The sequence below is a fragment of the Canis lupus genome, chromosome 8 (genome assembly GCF_048164855.1).
Source record: "Canis lupus baileyi chromosome 8, mCanLup2.hap1, whole genome shotgun sequence".
In the NCBI taxonomy this organism is placed as follows: domain Eukaryota; kingdom Metazoa; phylum Chordata; class Mammalia; order Carnivora; family Canidae; genus Canis; species Canis lupus.
Genome location: NC_132845.1, coordinates 27,826,376 through 27,844,725, shown reverse-complemented (window position 1 = coordinate 27,844,725; position 18,350 = coordinate 27,826,376). Strand labels below are relative to the sequence as shown.

The window sequence follows — 18,350 nt, the reverse complement described above, 5'->3', positions numbered from 1 at the left end:
CTGCCTGAGGAGACATGTTCTGGCAGCAATTCTTTATGCTGTTCCCTCCACCTTAAAAGTGCATTTCTGTTCTTTAATTATTAATACTTTTTATGCAAGGCCCACCTCAATTCTTCCTCCTGGAAGCCTTTTCAGGTCAAGCCAACCTGAAAAAACAAAACACAAAAAACTCTACTTAAACTCCTTTAACACAATACTTTTTTTTTTCCTACTGCGTATACTTACTACAAGAAACTAGAGCGTACATTCCATGCATGAGTGTGTGTTTGTGAGTGTGTGTATATTTATTGTCTCAACTAGGTTATGTTGAAAGCAGGGATTATTTCTCCTACATATAACAATGTGATGTGAAAGAGCCTCAGGTTTACTTGGTTTCAGAGCTGAATTTTGCCATTTGTTTGCTTTGTGACCTTGGACAAAGCACTTCTCTGATCATTTGTTTCTCCTGTGTTAAAGAGTGCTAATGTGCCTATTATTCCGGAGGGTAATTGTGAGATAAAAAGATGATGCATTTCAAGACCTTTATAGTACCCAGAACATAGGGATTCAATAAATGTTTGGTAAGTTCATGCCTCTCTTGCCAGTTTAGTAGTTCTTTCATAAAAGCTGCTGTTAAAGATAAGACCTTATAGTAGTTTAATTTTCTTTCAAATGTTTTCTAAAAACTATTTTTTAAAAAGATTTTATTTATTTATTCATGAGACAGAGAGAGAGGCAGAGACACAGGCAGAGGGAGCCTGACCCAGGACTCCATCCTGGGTCTCCAGGATCATGGCCTGGACTGCAGGCGGTGCTAAACTGCTGAGCCACTCGGGCTCCCCAAAAACTAATTTTTTAAAATAAAAATGAATCCATATAATTCCACTTACTGCTCTCGAAATTAAAATTTATGAATGTCTGATAAAGTGGAGGTTGATTTATGCCTTTGATTCTATTGTTGACTAAGAACCAGGGCTGTGGGAGTTGAAGGAGAAAGAAAGGACACAGAAAATGGGAGTTTGAGAAAGAGCATTCTTTCACTATCTGTTAAATTTTAAGCTATCAACTTTAGTTAGGTTTTATGTTTCTTGAATATTAATAAGATATATATTGTAAAGATTAGTTACTTTAGAATTATCTCTTAAAGTAAAACTAAGATGCATAATTTAAAAATTTGTGTTTTAGGGAAGGGATATTTGGTTTTTCTTTGCCTTTATTTATTTTTATTTTATTTTATTTATTTATTTATGAGAGACAGAGACACAGGCAGAGGGAGAAGCAGGCTCCATGCCCGGAGCCTGATGTGGGACTCGATCCCTGGTCTCCAGAATCAGGCCCCAGGCTGAAGGCGGTGCTAAACCACTGAGCCACCAGGGCTGCCCAACTTTTAAATTTTAAGGGCTAATCACTAAATGATAATGTACATGATAATAAAATAACTTTTTAAATTAAAAGTAACTCTTACATTAATAAAAAAATTTTAAATACCACTATTCTCAAATACATTCAGGGAGCTAGAATTTTTTTTTTTTTTTAGTTTTTTTTATTATTTATTTATTCATAGAGACACAGAGAGAGAGAGAGAGAGAGAGAGGCAGAGAGAGAAGCGGGCTCCATGCAGGGAGCCTGACGTGGGACTCGATCCCCGGTCTCCAGGATCATGCCCCAGGCTGCAGGTGGCGCTAAACCACTGCGCCACTGGGGCTGCCCTAGAATTTTTTATATGTTACATTTAAAAGGGTGATATAGGTAATCAGGTATTAATAACATTGAAATATTAATTTTAGGGACGCCTGTGTGGCTCAGTGGTTGAGCGCCTGCCTTTGGCTCAGAGCATGATCTCGTGATCCCGAGGTCCAGGGATTGAGTCCCACATCGGGCTACCTGCATGGAGGTTGCTTCTCCCTCTGCCTATGTCTCTGCCTCTTTCTCTTTCATGAAAAAAAAATAAAAGAATCTTTTTAAAAAATGTAATATTAATTTTCAAAATAAAATAGTCTACCTTTCAGACACATAGGTTTTAATATATCAAGTTGAATATATTTAGGCCTACTTATTTCTATTACATATTGTCTTGCATTACACTAAGATATTATACAAAACAGTTACATCTAAAGAGTCATCTGTAAATTATAGTAAGAAAACCTTTCCCTACAGCACTACATATATTTTTCAGTTTTTAGATGCCAACAGTCAGTTTTGAATTCTTTAGTAATAGTTTTGTCTTAGGAAGCCTTTAACGATTTGACTGCATCTGTAAAGTGTTGTGTTTGTACAGAATACATCGTTAAAATTTCTTCACTTTCGTAAGAAATTTTAGGCAAGACTCATAAGCATATAAACAAATCTGACTCCAAGGATATAGTTTTACTAAATAAAAGAACAAAATAATGTTTTCTGGATGCTAAGGTTTAAGTTCCTTTAATTTCTTTAACAGAAATACTTAAGAAATAACCAATCTTCATAAACTTGAGTGTCACTGATGCCAGGTTTTGACCAGTTCAGATTTTGACCTGGGTAATTTCATATTGTTTGTATGGTGATAATGACTGTTCTACTTTTAGAATAGACTTGAAATTCAATATGTACTTACAGAGATAAGCCATCAAGAATATTCACAAAAGCTTTTACTTTTTTGTTTTCTTATCTTTAGATTTGTGTTCGCTACTTTCAAACATGTAATAATGTTCATATTTTGAAGCCAAAGTATGTGTGTTTCTTTGGTTATCCTTCATTCAAATATAGTCATCCACATCAGTTGCTGCAAACAAGTGCTGGTAAGTATGATCTCAAAATAGCCTTTATAAAAAAAATATTTTGTATTGTATTCAGAACTTTTTAAAAAGTAATTGAAGAGTTATCAAAGTAAAAAAAGTTAACCGTTTCTTTCTAGCCCAGCCCTCCTTGCTCTCCTTGATCTATCCTTTTCTTATTTTGTTTTCTGTGCCTACTTCCCATCCCCCCCACCCCCATCCCTTTCACATCTTCCCATAAATGCTTGTGTCTTCTTAATGTTGGGAATGAGTTGTCTTGGGTCATGTGTTCTTTATCATCTGACTCATCTAAGTGCAATAGTTAGATAAATTATTGACTTAGATTGTATCCTTGTACTGTCACTGTATTGTTGGTTGGATGAAACACTTACCTCAGTCTATTGTGTTAAGATTGTGTGATGAAATCATCCAAAGGTGTTCCTAAACAGAAAGTTTTCTGACTTTACCATTTAATTACCTTTCTCCCATCTTTTTCTACCCTTAGTAAAGAACTTGAAGCCTCAAGTTAAGTGTTAGCTTTGGCAAGGGCACTAAATTATTTTTTTTCTGATGGTCCATTTAGAACTCTGATACAGAACCCTAGACTTTTGTTACATCACTAAGTTTTTGATAGTTATCTGGTGCCTTACTCTGTGCTAGCAAAGAAAAATGGGAGAATTCCAGGCAGATCCAACCCCTGACATCAGTCTTTCCCACCCCCCCTTTTTCCCCCTTTTTATATAGGCCATCTTCCACAACACCCCAAGATATGTAAACTCTACCTTCACCATTTTTAAGATTATTATTTTTAAAAGTGGATATTTTCCTTTTACTTCTCAGAAAAAATAGAGGCCATTCAAGCAGGAACTCCAACTTCCTGTTCTAGTCTCTAAACACTTACCTTGAGCTTTGGGTTCTTGGTCTATCAACTACTAGCTGTGTAACTTTAAGCAGGTTAATTAATTCCTTTCTATTTCATAATCTATAAAACAGGAGTAATGATAGAATCTAACTCATTGTATTGTTGTGAGAATTCATTTAGTACAAATATTTATTGATCACCTGCTATCTGCCAAGGCACTGTTCTAGGTGCTTGGGATCCATTCTCTTCCTATACTCTCTACCTCAGTGAATATGTAAGCTAGAAACCTTGGGGCTTCCTGATTCCTGTTTCACATCAAATTGGTTACTGAGATCTATTAATTTGACATCTTACATGATTCTTAAATCTGTCTTCTCTTTTTTCAGACAGCTTTGAAAATATATAAATATATTAAGTTCCATACTTCAGTTTTGTACCTGTAGTAGCCTCTTAACTGCTTTCTCTGTCATCTATTCCCCAACCCCATTCACCACATTCCTGCCAGGGAGATTTCTTTCTAAAATTATGGACCCAAAGTTACAGCTCTGAAATTGCAGATGGTACTCCCTACTGGTTAATTAATACTGAATAACAATCCTGCCCACAACTTAGTGGCATAAAACAACAATGATTTATTATTTCTCAGGATTCTGGGGGTTCCCTGGATCAGCAGTTCCCTCTGCTGGTTTCATTTGCATATGACTATTCAGCTAGAGGATCTTCTGGGCTGGAAGGTCAAAAACAGTCTCACACACATGTCTAATCATTGATGCTGGGTTTTGGGTGAGGCATCTCATTTCCCCTCCACCTGGTCTTTCATCTTACAGTAGACTAAATCAGCTTTTTAACTTGGGGATCTAAGGCAATATTCCAAGAGGGAGAAGATAGAAGAAGCTGCAAGGCCCTTTGAGGTCTGGGGTCCAGAATTTGTACAACTTCTCTTCTATTATATTCTCTTGTCCAAGCAAGTGATAGGCCACTATAGATTTAAGTAGTGGCAAATTAGACTCTATGTCTATGAGAGCAGCTGCAAAAAAAAAAAAAATATGACCATATTTACTTACCACTGGCTCCTGATTACCTTCAGGATAAATTCCAAACACTTCACCTTGGCACAGGTGAAGCAGAATTGCTTTTGAGTCAAAGTTACAGACTTTTGGTTTAAGGCTTTTGATATTTAATACTAGATTATTTTTCAGAAATGTTCCAGTTTTACTATGAGCAGCAGGCTATAAGAAGACCCAACTTACTAGAGAGGAAATAAGAGGTGCCTATACCTCCATATCAAAAATGCAATTGTATTTTTTTTTAAGATTTTATTTATTTATTTGACAGAGAGAGTGAGCAAGCAAGCAGGGGCAGAGGTGGGCAGAGGGAGAGAGAAGCAGGCTCCCCCTGAACAGGGAGCCTGATGTGGGGCTCAATTCCAGGACCCTGGGATCATTGACCCGAGCCAAAGGAAGATGCTTAAGCAACTGAATTACCCAGGCGCCCCCCAAAAATGCAACTGTATTTCTTTTCTTTTCTTTTTTTTTTTTTAAGATTTTATTTATTCATAGAGACAGAGAGAGAGAGAGAGGTAGAGACACAGGCAGAGGGAGAAGCAGGCTCCATACAGGATGCCTGACATGGGACTCAATCCCGGGTCTCCAGGATCACACCCCAGGGTGCAGGCTGTGCTAAACCGCTGTACCGCCAGGGCTGCCCGCAATTGTATTTCTTAACCATTAACTTAACTCCTTGTATTTATTTAAAAAATCTTACAACCTAAATCCACTTGTTGTGTGTTTTGTAACCAATTTTGATGAACAGCAGTCTGAAGATAGAGGAGCACTCTTGAATCAGTTCAGAGTGGCTTGTTACCCTGGAAAAGAGAGGATCCATACCTACTTTCTGTTGACCAGAAGTACTTTCTCTTGGGAAAAATTACCATAAAGTATCACTTGCATCTAATTGTTATAAGAGTGGGGTAGAAATTCCAAAAGGGATGAAAACTGGAAAGAGGAAAGAGAGGGACTAAGATTTAATGGTAAGTCAACAGAACATGGTTTGGACAGATGAAAATTTTTCATCAGGTTTTCTAGATATGGACCTGTCCAATCATTAGCCACTAAGAATGAGAACAGTTACATGAAGTCAAAAGAGAACTAAGAGCAGGTCACTAATGGTTATTACAGAGTAATAACAGAAAACAAGGAGATCCAGCTAACTGGGCCTTCAGTACCCTTGTAAAGAACATTATTTGGAAGTTGGAAAATAGAAGTGCTGTGGCAGTATCAGTAGGTCCGTAACACTAAATGGTTTATTTAAATCTTTGATGTTTATGAATAATGGTTATGCTTTTAAAATTATAAAATACTTTTTTATCTGTAAAATAAATAGTTTCTGTCTCTGCTTGGGAATGTTTTCTAATTTTAGCTGTGAAAGCATCTATTAGGAATACATTACATAATTAATGAGATCATTTCTCATTTGTCTTTGAAGCTCTGCAGGGACAGATTGTTCAATTCAAACTATCAGACATCGGAGAAGGGATTAGAGAAGTAACTATTAAAGAATGGTAAGTTGGGGCACTTAGCTGGCTTAGTCAGTAGAGTATGTAATCTTGATCTTGGGATTGTAAGTTTGAGCCCCCATGCTGGGTGTTGAGATTACTTAAAAATAAAATCTTAAAAAAAAAAAGGCATGGTAAATTATTCTGAAAAAGATTTTAAGTCAGTGTAAAAATAATTTGTAAAAATAAGTTGAGAAACTTCTTTCTATAACAGTGCTTTTTTTAAAACAATAAAGTAGCTTGTGTTGCTGATGTGTTAATACAATTCATCATATATCATAACATTTTATTTGATGGAATTTATTAAGGATTATATTTTCTTAAAATTTTTTTTTCACTGCCCACCCCTCACTTCAGCTAAAAAAGAGAAATCAGCCTGTAAAAGTTAACTTGATATGACCATGTGTTTGATGGCATTTGTATATGAACTTACTGTTTATTTCCAAATTATATTAAAATCATGTTACAGTCTAAGCTTTCTTTACTGTACTGAAAATGACCTCAGGAGGAATACCAGTACATTTGACTCACCATTCCCTGACAGTTTGCCTATATTTTTAGGATGGGTTAAAATATAATACCAAAAGGTATTAATCAAAAAGAATTTTTGGAAAGGTTAAAAAAATATCTTAAAAATCTTGAAACAGAAATAAAAAACCTCATACTACCTTCATCATCCTTCTACCTCTTTTCCTTTTCCTTTTTGGAAAAAAAATACCTCTGGGTAGTGAATAAATTTTTAAAGGTGTCTAGAAGTAGCAGTGAAGATGAATAAATGGATTCTCTTTCACCATAGTTTTATGCTGTTGAAGATCCTTTTAAGAATCTGATTCAGGGGGACGCCTGGGTGGCTCTGCAGTTAAGTGTCTGCCTTCAGTTCAGGGCGTGATCCTGGAGTCCCAGGATCGAGTCCCACATTGGGCTCCCAGGATGGAGCCTGCTTCTTCTCCCTCTGCCTGTGTCTCTGCCTCTGTCTCTGTGTCTTTCATGAATAAATAGATAAAATCTTAAAAAAAAAGAAAAATATATATGCAATATTATATTGTGTGTGTATATATAGTGCATATGTGTATGTTTATATGCACTATATATACAGTAATGCAGTTGGTAAAATGTTAAAAAGCAGAATTATGTGCTACACACTGAGAATAGAAATATGTAAGGATACATGATTTAACAGAAGGTGATGTGTTTATGTAAGTGGCAGTAAAAACTTATTTATCCTTAGAATTAATAAGAGCAAATATATGTATAAAGAAGAAAAATACTTCAATTTCAAAAAACCTTTGACAGACTTCTAAAACAAAAGTTTGCATTATATATGTGCTTTTGTCTTAAAGTCAGCTTCATCTGATGTTAATATAGCCACTTCCGCTCTTTTTTGTTAATGTTTGCATGATTCTTTTGGTGTGTGTGTTGTATATGTGTTCTGTGTGTGTTATGAATATATGCTGTTATTGTGTGGTGTGTATGTGCTAAATGTGTGATTTTTATGTGACAATATGGTATATGTCTTGAGTTTGTGATACATGTGTTTTGTGAATGTTGTGTGTGGAATATATGTTAGTGTGTGTTTGGTATGTGTGATGTGTGTTTGGGTATATGCTGTTTCTTTTTTTTAATATTTAAAAATTTTAATCCAAGTTAACATTCAGTTTTTGTTTTTTTTTTAAGATTTATTTATTTATTTATTTATGATAGACATAGAGAGAGAGAGAAAGAGAGAGGCAGAGAAACAGGAGGGGGGAGAAGCAGGCTCCACACCAGGAGCCTGACGCGGGACTCAATCCTGGGACTCCAGGATTGCGCCCTGGGCCAAAGGCAGGCGCTAAACCCCTGAGCCACCCAGGGATCCCAACATTCAGTGTTATATTAGTTTCACATATACAAAATAGTGATTCAACAATTATATATATTACCTGGTGCTCAGTATTACAAGCGCACTCCTTATTCCCTATTCCCTATTTAACCCATCCTCCCACCTACCTCCCCTTTGGTATCTATCAGATTATTCTCTGTAATTAAGAGTCTCTCGGTTTTATATCTCTCTTTCTCCTCCCACCTTTGCTCATTTGCTTTGTTTCTTAAATTCCATATAGGAGTGAAATCATGTGGTATTTGACTTTCTCTGACTGACTGACTTCACTGAGCATCACATTCTGTAGCTCCATCCATGTTTCAAGTGGCAAGATTTCATTCTTTTTTATGGCTGAATAATATTTCATTGTATGTATATACCACCCATTTTCAGTGGACACTTGGGCTGCTTCTGTATCTTGATTATTGTAAATAACTGCTATAAACAGAAGGGTGTATGTATCCCTTTGAATTAGTGTTTTTGTATTCTTTGGGTAAGTACCTAGTAGTATGATTGCTGGATTATAGGGTAGGTCTATTTTTGACGTTTTGAGGCACCTCCATTCTGTTTTCCACATTGGCTGAACCAGTTTGCACTCCCACCAATAGTGCATGAAGGTTCCTTTTTCTCCAGATTTTCACCAAGGCATGTTTTTCTTACATTGTTGATTTTAGCCATTCTGACAGGTGTGGGGTGATATTGCATTATAGTTTTGATTTGTGTGTCCCTGATGGTAAGTGATGATAAGCCTCTTTTCATGAGTCTGGTGGCTGTCTAGATGTCTTTGGAGAAATGTCTGTTCATGTTTTCTGCCCATATTTTAATTGTATTATTTGTTTTTTGGATGTTGAGGTTTTTTTTTTTTTAAGATTTTATTTATTAATTAGAGTGAGCCAGAGTGAGAGAGAGTATGAGCTGAAGGAGGGGCAAGAAAAGAGGGAGAAGCAGGTCCTTCGCTGAGCAGGAAGCCCTATACAGGGCTTGAACCTGGGACTCCAGGATCATGACGTGAGCTGAAGGCAGACGCTGAACCGACTGAGCCACCCAGGTGCCCCTGGGTGTTGAGTTTTTTTTATTTTTTTCTCAAAGATTTTATTTATTTATGAGAGACAGAGAGAGAGAGGCAGAGACACAGGCAGAGGGAGAAGCAGGCTCCATGCAGGGAGCCTGATGTGGGACTCGATCCTGGGACTCTAGGATCATGCCCTGGGCCGAAGGCAGGCGCTAAACTACTGAGCCACCCAGGGATCCCAACTTCTTTATGTATTTTGGTTACTAACCCTTTATCACATATGTCATTTGCAAATATCTTCTTTTTTAAAAAAAAAAAAAAGATTTTATTTATTTATTCAGGAAAGACACAGAGGAGAGAGAGAGGCACAGACACAGGCAGAGGGAGAAGCAGGCTCCATGCAGAGAGCCCGATATGGGATTCGATCCTGGGATTCCAGGATCACACCCTGGGCCAAAGGCAGGCGCTAAACCGCTGAGCCACCCAGGGATTCCCTGCAAATATCTTCTATTCACAAGGTTGTCTTTTAGTATTGTTGGTTGTTTCCTTTCTGTACAGAGCTTTTTATTTTGATGTAATCCCAATAGTTTATTTTTGCTTTTATTTCCCTTGCCTCAGAAGACATCAGAAAGACATTGCTATGGCCTATGTTAAAGAAGTTACCGCCTGTATTCTCGTCCAGGATTTTTATGGTTTCAGGTCTCACATTTAGGTCTTTAATCCATTTTGAGTTTATTTTTGTGTATGGTGTAAGAAAGTGATTTAGGTTCCTTCTCTTGCATGTACCTGTCCAGTGTTCCCATCACCACTTGTTGAAGAAACTCTTTTTCCCATTGGATGTTCTTTCCTGCTTTGTTAGAGATTAATTAACCAATGAATTGTGAGTTCATTTCTGGGTTTTCTATTCTGTTCTCTTGATCTGTGTGTTTATTTTTGTGCCAATACCATACTTTTTTGATCATTACAGCTTTGTAATGTAACTTGAAGTCTGGAATTTTGATACCTCCAGCTTTACTTTTCTTTCTCAAGATTGCTTTTGCTATTTGGGGTCTTGTGGTTCCATACAAATTTTAGAATTGTTTGTTTTAGTTCTGTGAAAAATGCTGTTGGTATTTTGATAGATAATTGCATTAAGTGTGTAGATTAGGGGCACCTGGGTAGCTCAGGTCCTGAACATGGGGTCCTGGGATCGAGCCCCACATTGGACTCCCTGCCCATTAGGGAGTCTGATTCTCTTTCCCCTCTCCTCCTGCCCCTCTCCCTGCTTGTGCTCTCTCTCTCTCAAATAAATAAATAAATTCTTAAAAAAAAATAAATGTGTAGGTTGCTTTGAGTAGTATAGACATTTTAATCATATTTGTTCTTCCATTCCATGAGCATGGAATGTCTATTTCTTTGTATCATCTTCAATTTCTTTCATCAGTGTTTTATAGTTTTCTTTCTTTCTTTTTTTTTTTTAATTCATGAGAGACACAGAGACAGAGAGAGAGAGGGAGGCAGAGACACAGAGACCCAGGCAGAGGGAGAAGCAGACTACATGCAGGGAGCCTGATGTGGGACTCGATCCCAGGCCCCCAGGATCATATCCTGGGCCCAAGACAGGCTCTAAACCGCTGAGCCATCCAGATGTCCCAAGTTTTATAGTTTTCAGAGTACAGGTCTTTCACCTGTTTGGTTCGATTTATTCCTAGATATCTTCTTATTTGTGGTGCAATTGCAAATGAGATTGTTTGCTTAATTTCTCTTTCTGCTTCTTCTTTAGTGGTGTATAGAAATGCAACAGGTTTCTGTACATTGATTTTGTATCCACAACTTAATTGAATTCGTTTATCAGTTTTAGTAGTTTTTGGTAGAGTCTTTCGGGTTTCCTGGATATACTATCATGTCATCTACAAATAGTGAAAATTTTATATATCCCTTACCAATTTGGATGCCTTTTATTTTAGTTGTTGTTTATTTGCTGTGGCTAGTACTTCTAGTATTATGTTGAATAAAAGTGAAGGAAGTGGACATCCATATCTTGTTCCTGACCTGAGGGGAGAGGCTCTCAGTTTTTCCCCATTCAGGATGATGTTAGTTGTGGGTTTTTCATATATGGCCTTTATTATGTTGCCTTAATGTTCTCTCTAAACCACTCTGTTGAGGGTTTTTTTTATCATGAATAGATTTGTATTTTGTAAAATGCCTTTTCTGTGTCTGTTGAAATGATCAGATAATTTGGATCCTTTCTCTTATTGATGTATCGCATTGATTGATTTGTGAATATTGAACCACCCTTGCAACCCAGAGATAAATCCTCTTGATCATAGTGAATGATTTTTCTTAATGTATTGTTGGATTTTGTTTGCTAGTATCTTGTTGAGGATTTTTGCATCTATATTCATCAGGGATATTGGCCTATACTTTTGCTTTTTAGTGATGTGTTTATCTGGTTTTGGTATCAGGGTAATAATACTGGCCTCCTAGAATGAATTTGGAAGTTTACGTTCCTTTCCATTTCTTGGAACAATTTAAGAAAGAGAGGCATAAACTCTTCTTTAAATGTTTGGGGATCCCTGGGTGGCGCAGCGGTTTGGTGCCTGCCTTTGGCCCAGGGCGCGATCCTGGAGACCCGGGATCGAATCCCACGTCGGGCTTCCAGTGCATGGAGCCTGCTTCTCCCTGTGTCTCTGCCCCTCTCTCTCTCTGTGTGACTATCATAAATAAATAAAAATTAAATGTTTGGTAGAATTGTGTGAAGCCATTTGATCCTGGACTTTTGTTTGTTGGGAGTTTTTTCACTACTGATTTAATTTCTTTGCTAGTTGTCTATTTCAAATTTTCTTTTTTTTCCTGATTCAATCTTGGTAGTTCACACGTTTCTAGGAATTTATCCATTACTTCCAGGTTGTCCAATTTGTTGGCAAATAGTTTTTTATAACATTCTCTTAAAATTGTTTGTATTTTTGTGATAGTGTTTTTTTTCCTCTTTCATTTGTGATTTTATCTATTTGAGTCCTTTCTCTTTTTTTCTTGTTAAGTCTGACTAGAGGTTTATCAATTTTATTGATATTTTCCAAAGAACCAGGTCCTTGTTTCATTGATTTTTTTTCTATTTTTAAAAATTTCTATATTTATTTTGCCCTAATCTTTTTTTTATTTCATTCCTGCTGGTTTTAGGTTTTGTTTGTTCTTATTGTTCTAGCTCCTTTGGATGTAAGATTAGGTGGTTTACTTGAGATTTTTCTTGCTTCTTGAGGTAGGCCTATATGGCTATAAACTTACCTCTTAGAACTGCTTTTGTTGCATCCCAAAGGCTTTGGACCTTGTATTTTCATTTTCCTTTGTTTCTATATACTTTTAAAATTTCTTCTTTGATTTCCTGTTTGATCTAGTCATTGCTTAGTAGCATGTTATTTAACCTCCATGTATTTGTGATCCTTCCAGATTTTTTCTTGTGGTTGACTTCTAGTTTAATAGTGTTGTGATTAGGAAAGATGAATTGTATGACTTAAGTCTTAAATTTGTCAAGGATTGTTTTGTGGCTGAATATGTGATCTATTCTGTAGATGCCTGGGTGGTTCAGTCAGTTAAGCATCTGCCTCCAGCTCAGGTCTTGATCCTGGAGTCCGGAGATTGAGCCCTGTGTCAGGCTCCCTGCTGAGCTTCTCCCTTTCCCTGTGCTCCTCCCTGCTTGTGTTCTCTCACTTGCTCACTCTTGCTTTCAAATAAATAAATACAAAATTTAAAACTATGTGATCTGTTCGGGAGGATGTTCCATATGTACCTGAAAAGAATGTGTATTCTCCTGTTTTAGGCTGGAATGTTCTGCATATAGCTGTTAAATTCATCTGATCCAGAGTGTTGTTCAAAGTCATTGTTTCCTTATTGATTTTCTCTAGATGAAATGTCTATTGATGTAAGTGGGGTGGTAAAGTCCCGTACTATTACTGTATTACTATTGATTAGTTCCTTTATTTTTGTTATTAACTGTTTTATGTATTTGGGTCCTCCCATGTTGGGTGCATAAATATTTACAATTACATCTTGTTGGATTGTCCCCTTATTATATAATATCTCTTATTATAGCCTTTGTTTTAAAGACTATCTCTTCTGATGGAAGTATTGCTACTCTGGGTTTTTCTTTTCTTTCTTTAAAGATTTTATTTATTTATTTATTTATTTATTTATTTATTTATTTGAGAGAGAGAGAGAAAGTGTGAGCATAGGCAAAGGGAGGAATAGAGGTGGTGGGAGAAAGAATCTCAAACAGACTCTACACTGAGCATGGAGCCTGATGCAGGACTGAATCTCATGACCTTGAGATTATAACCCAAGCTGAAATCAAGAGTCAGATGCTCGGCAGACTGAACCACCCAGGAGCCCCATACTCCAGCTTTCTTTTGACATCTATTTGCGTGATAGATGTTTCTCCATCGCCAGTTTCAATCTGCAGGTGTCCTTAGGTCTAAAATGAGTCTCTTGTAGGCAGCATATAGATGGATCTTGTTTTGTTTTGTTATTTACCCATTCTGTCACCCTATGTCTTTTGATTGGCATGTTTAGTCCATTTATATTCCAAGTAATTATTGATAGATACATATTTTTCATCATTTTATTACTTGTTTTGTGGTTGTTTCTAAAGATATTTTTCTGAACTTGTCATTCTCTCTTTCATGGTTTACTTGTTTACCTTAGTGATATATTTGGGTTTCTTTCTCTTTATTTTTGGTGTATTTATTAGTGGTATTTATTAGTATATTTGTTGTTACCATTAGGTTTGTTTATAACATTCTGCACATAACAGTGTAGATTAAGTTGGTGGTCACTTAAGTTTAAAAACATTCTTCTTTCCTCTCCATGTTTTAGGTACATGGTGTCATATTTTACATCCTTCTATTTTGTGAGTTCCTTGACTGATTTTTTTACAGAAATATTCATTTTTTAAAAAAGATTTTATTTATTTATTCATGAGAGACACAGATTGAGAGAGGCAGAGACATAGGCAGAGGGAGAAGCAGGCTTCCCACAGGGAGCCTGATGCGGAACTCGATCCCAGAACTCAAGGATCACACCCTGAGCCGAAGGCAGATGCCCAACTGCTGAGCCATCCAGGCGTCCCAGAAATATTCATTTTTACTGCTTTTGTGTTTCTTACCTCTGTACTCTCACTCTCAGTCTCTCCTAGAAAGATTCAGAGTCTTTATTTTTTTATTTTTTATTTTTATTTTTTTAAGATTTTATTTATTTATTAGAGACAGAGAGAGAGAGAGGCAGAGACACAGGCAGAGGGAGAAGCAGGCTCCATGCAGGGACCCCGACGTGGGACTCAATCCCGGGTCTTCAGGATTCTGCCCTGGGCCAAAGGCAGTGCCAAACCGCTGAGCCACCCGGGCTGCCCCCAGAGTCTTTAATAGAAAAACTAATAAAAGAGACTCAGAGTCTCTTCTAATATTTCTTGCAAGGCTGGTTTAGTGGTCATGAACTCCTTTAGTTCCTGTTTGGGAAACTCCTAATCTCTCCTTCTAATCTGAATGATAGACTTGATGGCTAGGGTATTCTTGGCTGCAAATTTTTTTCATTCAGTACTTTGAATATATCATGCCAATCTCTTCTGACTTAGGAAGATTCTGCTGAAAAACCCCTGATATCCATATGTGGTTTCCCTTGTATGTCTTGTTTTGTCTTTCTGCTATGTCTTGTGTGGATCTGCTTTTGTCAATTTTGGTGGGGATTCTCTGTGGCTCCTGGATCTGGATATCTGTTTCCTTCTCTGGTTCAGAGAAGTTTTCGAGTATTCTTCAAATTTTCTGCCCCCTTTTTTCTCTTTCTTTTGGGACTCTTATAATATAAATGTTATTATGTTTGATGGAGTCACTGAGTTCCTTTAAGTCTATTCTCATTTTGCATAATTCTTTTTTTCTCTTTTGTTCAACTTGATTACTTTCCATTACTGTGTCTTCTAGGTCATTAATTTGTTCCACTACTTCTCCCAACTGCTGTTCATTGCATCAAGTGTGTTTCTAATCTTGTTTATTGTACTCCTCATCTCTGATTGGTTCTTTTTTATCTCTGTGTTAAGGGGCTTAGTGATGTCTTCCACTCTCTTCTCAAGTCCAAGGAGTATTTTTTTTAGTTTGTTTGTTTGTTTGTTTATTTATTTATTTATTTATGACAGACACAGAGAGAGAAAGAGGCAGAGACACAGGCAGAGAGAGAAGCAGGCTCCATGCAGGGAGTCTGACGTGGGACTCGATCCCGGATCTCCAAGATCACACCCTGGGCTGAAGGCGGCACTAAACCGCTGGGCCACCAGGGCTGGCCCCAAAGAGTTTTTTTTTTTTTTTTTAATTTTTATTTATTTATGATAGTCACAGAGAGAGAGAGAGAGGCAGAGACACAGGCAGAGGGAGAAGCAGGCTCCATGCACCGGGAGCCCGATGTGGGATTTGATCCCAGGTCTCCAGTATCGCGCCCTGGGCCAAAGGCAGGCGCCAAACCACTGCGCCACCCAGGGATCCCCCCAAAGAGTATTTTTATGATTATTGCTTGAAATACTCCACCAGGCATGTTACTGTTATCTCTTTTGCTTAGATCTCCAGTCATGGCCTTCTCCTGTTCTTTCATTTGGGTAAAATTTCTCTGTCTTCTCCTTTTATTTAAGTTCCATTTCTTTGTGTTAGGAAAGTCAGCTACCTGTCCTGTTCTTGAGGGTAATGACCTTATGAAGAAGAGGTCCTCTAGTGTTCTGCAGTGTAGTGTCCCCTGTTCTCCAGGGCCTGGTGCTTCTGAGACTGTCTCCAATGTGTGTTGCATGTGCTCTACTGTTTTATCTTGAACAGTTTATCCCTTAGGCCAGTTGTCTACAGAGGCTGCCTTTGCCTGTTGTGGGCAGTATTTGGTCCCTGGTCTGTGGTGCATTTTAATTGGATCTGCTCATGAAATGAGACCTGTTGCCACCACTGTCAGTACCAAGGCTCTGCAAAACTCCCAAAGGAGTTTGGGCCAGTGTTCTGGGGGAGGGAGCTCACCATGCTGGGACTGAGGCCAGTGTGACCAGGAAGGGTGGTTCTGGAGCATGAGTGGAGGGGGTAGTGGGACTTGGTGTAAACATGCTAAGTTTCGAGTGTCAGCATTGTGTTGACTCCCGCAGGTAGTCCTGTAGTTTTGCTGAGGGTTGGGGAGGAAAATGGAACCTGCCAGTTCCTTTGTTCCTGGAGATTTCTCTCTGTGAATGCTGGTTCTCTGGGATGTGCTCTGAGATGAGCAAATAGCCTCCCCACCTTATGATAGGTGTTCTTGAGGTCACTGTTTCCATGCTATACATGGAAGGCTGTTTGCTCTGCCTTCTCTCCCAAGAGCAGCCTCAATGCCTTCAGACTCTATCTGAGCTAAGCCCACTGACCTTTACAATTCCAGGCTTTAAGCCATGCTGGTTGCAAGAACTCCCAAAATTTGGCCCCTTGCTTTCCAAGGCAACTGCTATGGGAATTGGTTTTCCCCATGCACTCCCCTGTGTGCTACTCTGACTCTCACCCTTCTCTGCCACTGCAGCTACTTCCCAACTACAGCAGCCAATCTGTTTCTCTCCCAAACGAGATCTCTGTACATCCTACCTTCATTGATGTGGCCTCTTCTCTACCTTTAGTTGTGAAGTTTGTTCTGCCAGTCTTAAGATTGATTTCTGGAGTATGTAGGATGATTTTAGAGTTATCTAGTTGTATTTGTGGGATAAGGTGAGCCTCAGGTCCTCCTTCTCTGCCACCATGTTCCCTAGCTGCATGATACATATTTTTTGCATCCTTTTACTTTCAACCTATTTGTGTCTCTTGTAGATAGCATATAGTAGGATTGTTTTTTGAAGTCCCATTTTTGGAATCATTTTTTGAAGTCCATTTTTCCATTGTATGCCTTTTATCGGCCTGTTTAAGCCATTTACATTTAATGTAATTATGGATAAGGTAAGATTCATCTCTGCCATTTTGCTATTTGTTCTGTATATGCTTTATGTGGTTTTTGTTCATGTATTTCTCCATTAGTGCCTCCTCTTGTCTACTGTACTATTTTAATTTCCTTGTTTCTTTTACTCTCTATATATTTTTAGTTACTTTCTTAGTAGCTGCCATGTGGTTTAAAACACAATGTAAAAAAAAAAAAAAAAACACACAATGTAGTTTAGATTAATACCAACTTAGTTTCAGTAGTATGTTAAAAATGTTGCTCCAATGGATCCCTGGGTGGCGCAGTGGTTTGGCGCCTGCCTTTGGCCCAGGGCACGATCCTGGAGACCCGGGATCGAATCCCACATCTGGCTCCCGGTGCATGGAGCCTGCTTCTCCCTCTGCCTGTGTCTCTGCCTCTCTCTCTCTCTCTGTGACTATCATAAATAAATAAAATAAAATAAAATAAATAAAAAAAAAAATGTTGCTCCAAGGTAGGTCCTTCTCTTCTCCCTCTTTTTTTGCTATTAGTGTCATATGTATTGCATGTTTATTTTTTTTTAAGATTTTATTTATTTATTCATGAGAGACACAGAGAGAGAGAGGCAGAGACATAGGCAGAGGGAGAAGCAGGCTCCATGCAGGAAGCCTGATGTGAGACTCGATCCTGGGACTCCAGGATCACGCCTTGAGCCAAAGGCAGACGTTCAACCTCTGAGCTACCCAGGCGTCCCTGTATTACATGTTTAAACATTATAAGCCCATCAACAGTTTTAAAGTATTGCTTTATGCTTTTGTCTTATAAACCAGATAGAAGTAAAAAGGGGTACAAACAAAATATAGTGTTTTGTATATTTACTTATGTGGTTCTCTTTATTAGTATTCTTTATTTCTTCATGTGAATTTGGGTTGCTGTCTATTGTCTTTTTATTGCAGCCTGAAGGACTCCTTTTAGTATTTCTTATAAGGCAGATTGCTAGCAAAAATTGTTTTAATTTATTTAGGAATGTATTCATTTCTCCTTCATTTTTGAAGCGTAGTTTTGCTAGATATAAGATCTTTGACTTTTTTTCTTTCAGCACATTGAATGTATCATTCAATTGCCTTTTGGCTTCCTTACTTCCTGACAAAAACCATCTGTTAGTGTTATAAGGGTTCCTGAGCTTATCCTACTTGGACTTTGTTGAGCTTCTTATATATGTACATTAATGTTTGCATCAAGTTTAGAAAGTTTTTAGCCATTATTTTTTCAAAGATTCTATCTCTTTATTGGTATTCTTTATTTGGTGAGACATCATTTTCTCCTCTAATTGTTTAGATATGGTTTCCTTTAGTTCTTTGAATATTTAATTGTTGATTTAATTTAACTTTTATTAAAGTTAATTAACAACATTAATTATTAATTAACATCTG

General features: G+C 37.6%; 2 protein-coding genes across 10 annotated transcripts in view; one reads left to right on the top strand and one right to left on the bottom strand.

The window, feature by feature from the left end:
- Positions 1–3,293, bottom strand: part of RTCA (RNA 3'-terminal phosphate cyclase) — a 54,525-nt gene extending 51,232 nt beyond the window's left edge. For 4 of the 6 annotated variants that reach the window (XR_012035160.1, XR_012035157.1, XR_012035158.1 and 1 more), the window contains exons 1-2: positions 3,125–3,293; positions 106–146 (exon numbers count right to left, since the gene is read on the bottom strand). The gene's annotated coding sequence lies outside the window, so the exon portion shown is untranslated. The remainder of the gene's footprint in view (positions 1–105; positions 147–3,124) is intronic. The other 2 variants (XM_072834699.1, XM_072834696.1) reach the window with 2 other exon arrangements.
- DBT (dihydrolipoamide branched chain transacylase E2) overlaps positions 1–18,350 on the top strand; it is a 53,771-nt gene that overhangs the window by 3,452 nt on the left and 31,969 nt on the right. For 3 of the 4 annotated variants that reach the window (XM_072834692.1, XM_072834691.1, XM_072834694.1), the window contains 2 exons: positions 2,633–2,756; positions 6,079–6,154. In XM_072834692.1, coding sequence (XP_072690793.1) covers positions 2,633–2,756; positions 6,079–6,154 — 200 coding nt within the window. Of the gene's footprint in view, positions 1–2,632; positions 2,757–6,078; positions 6,155–18,350 lie in introns of those variants that run through there. The other variant, XM_072834693.1, reaches the window with a different exon arrangement.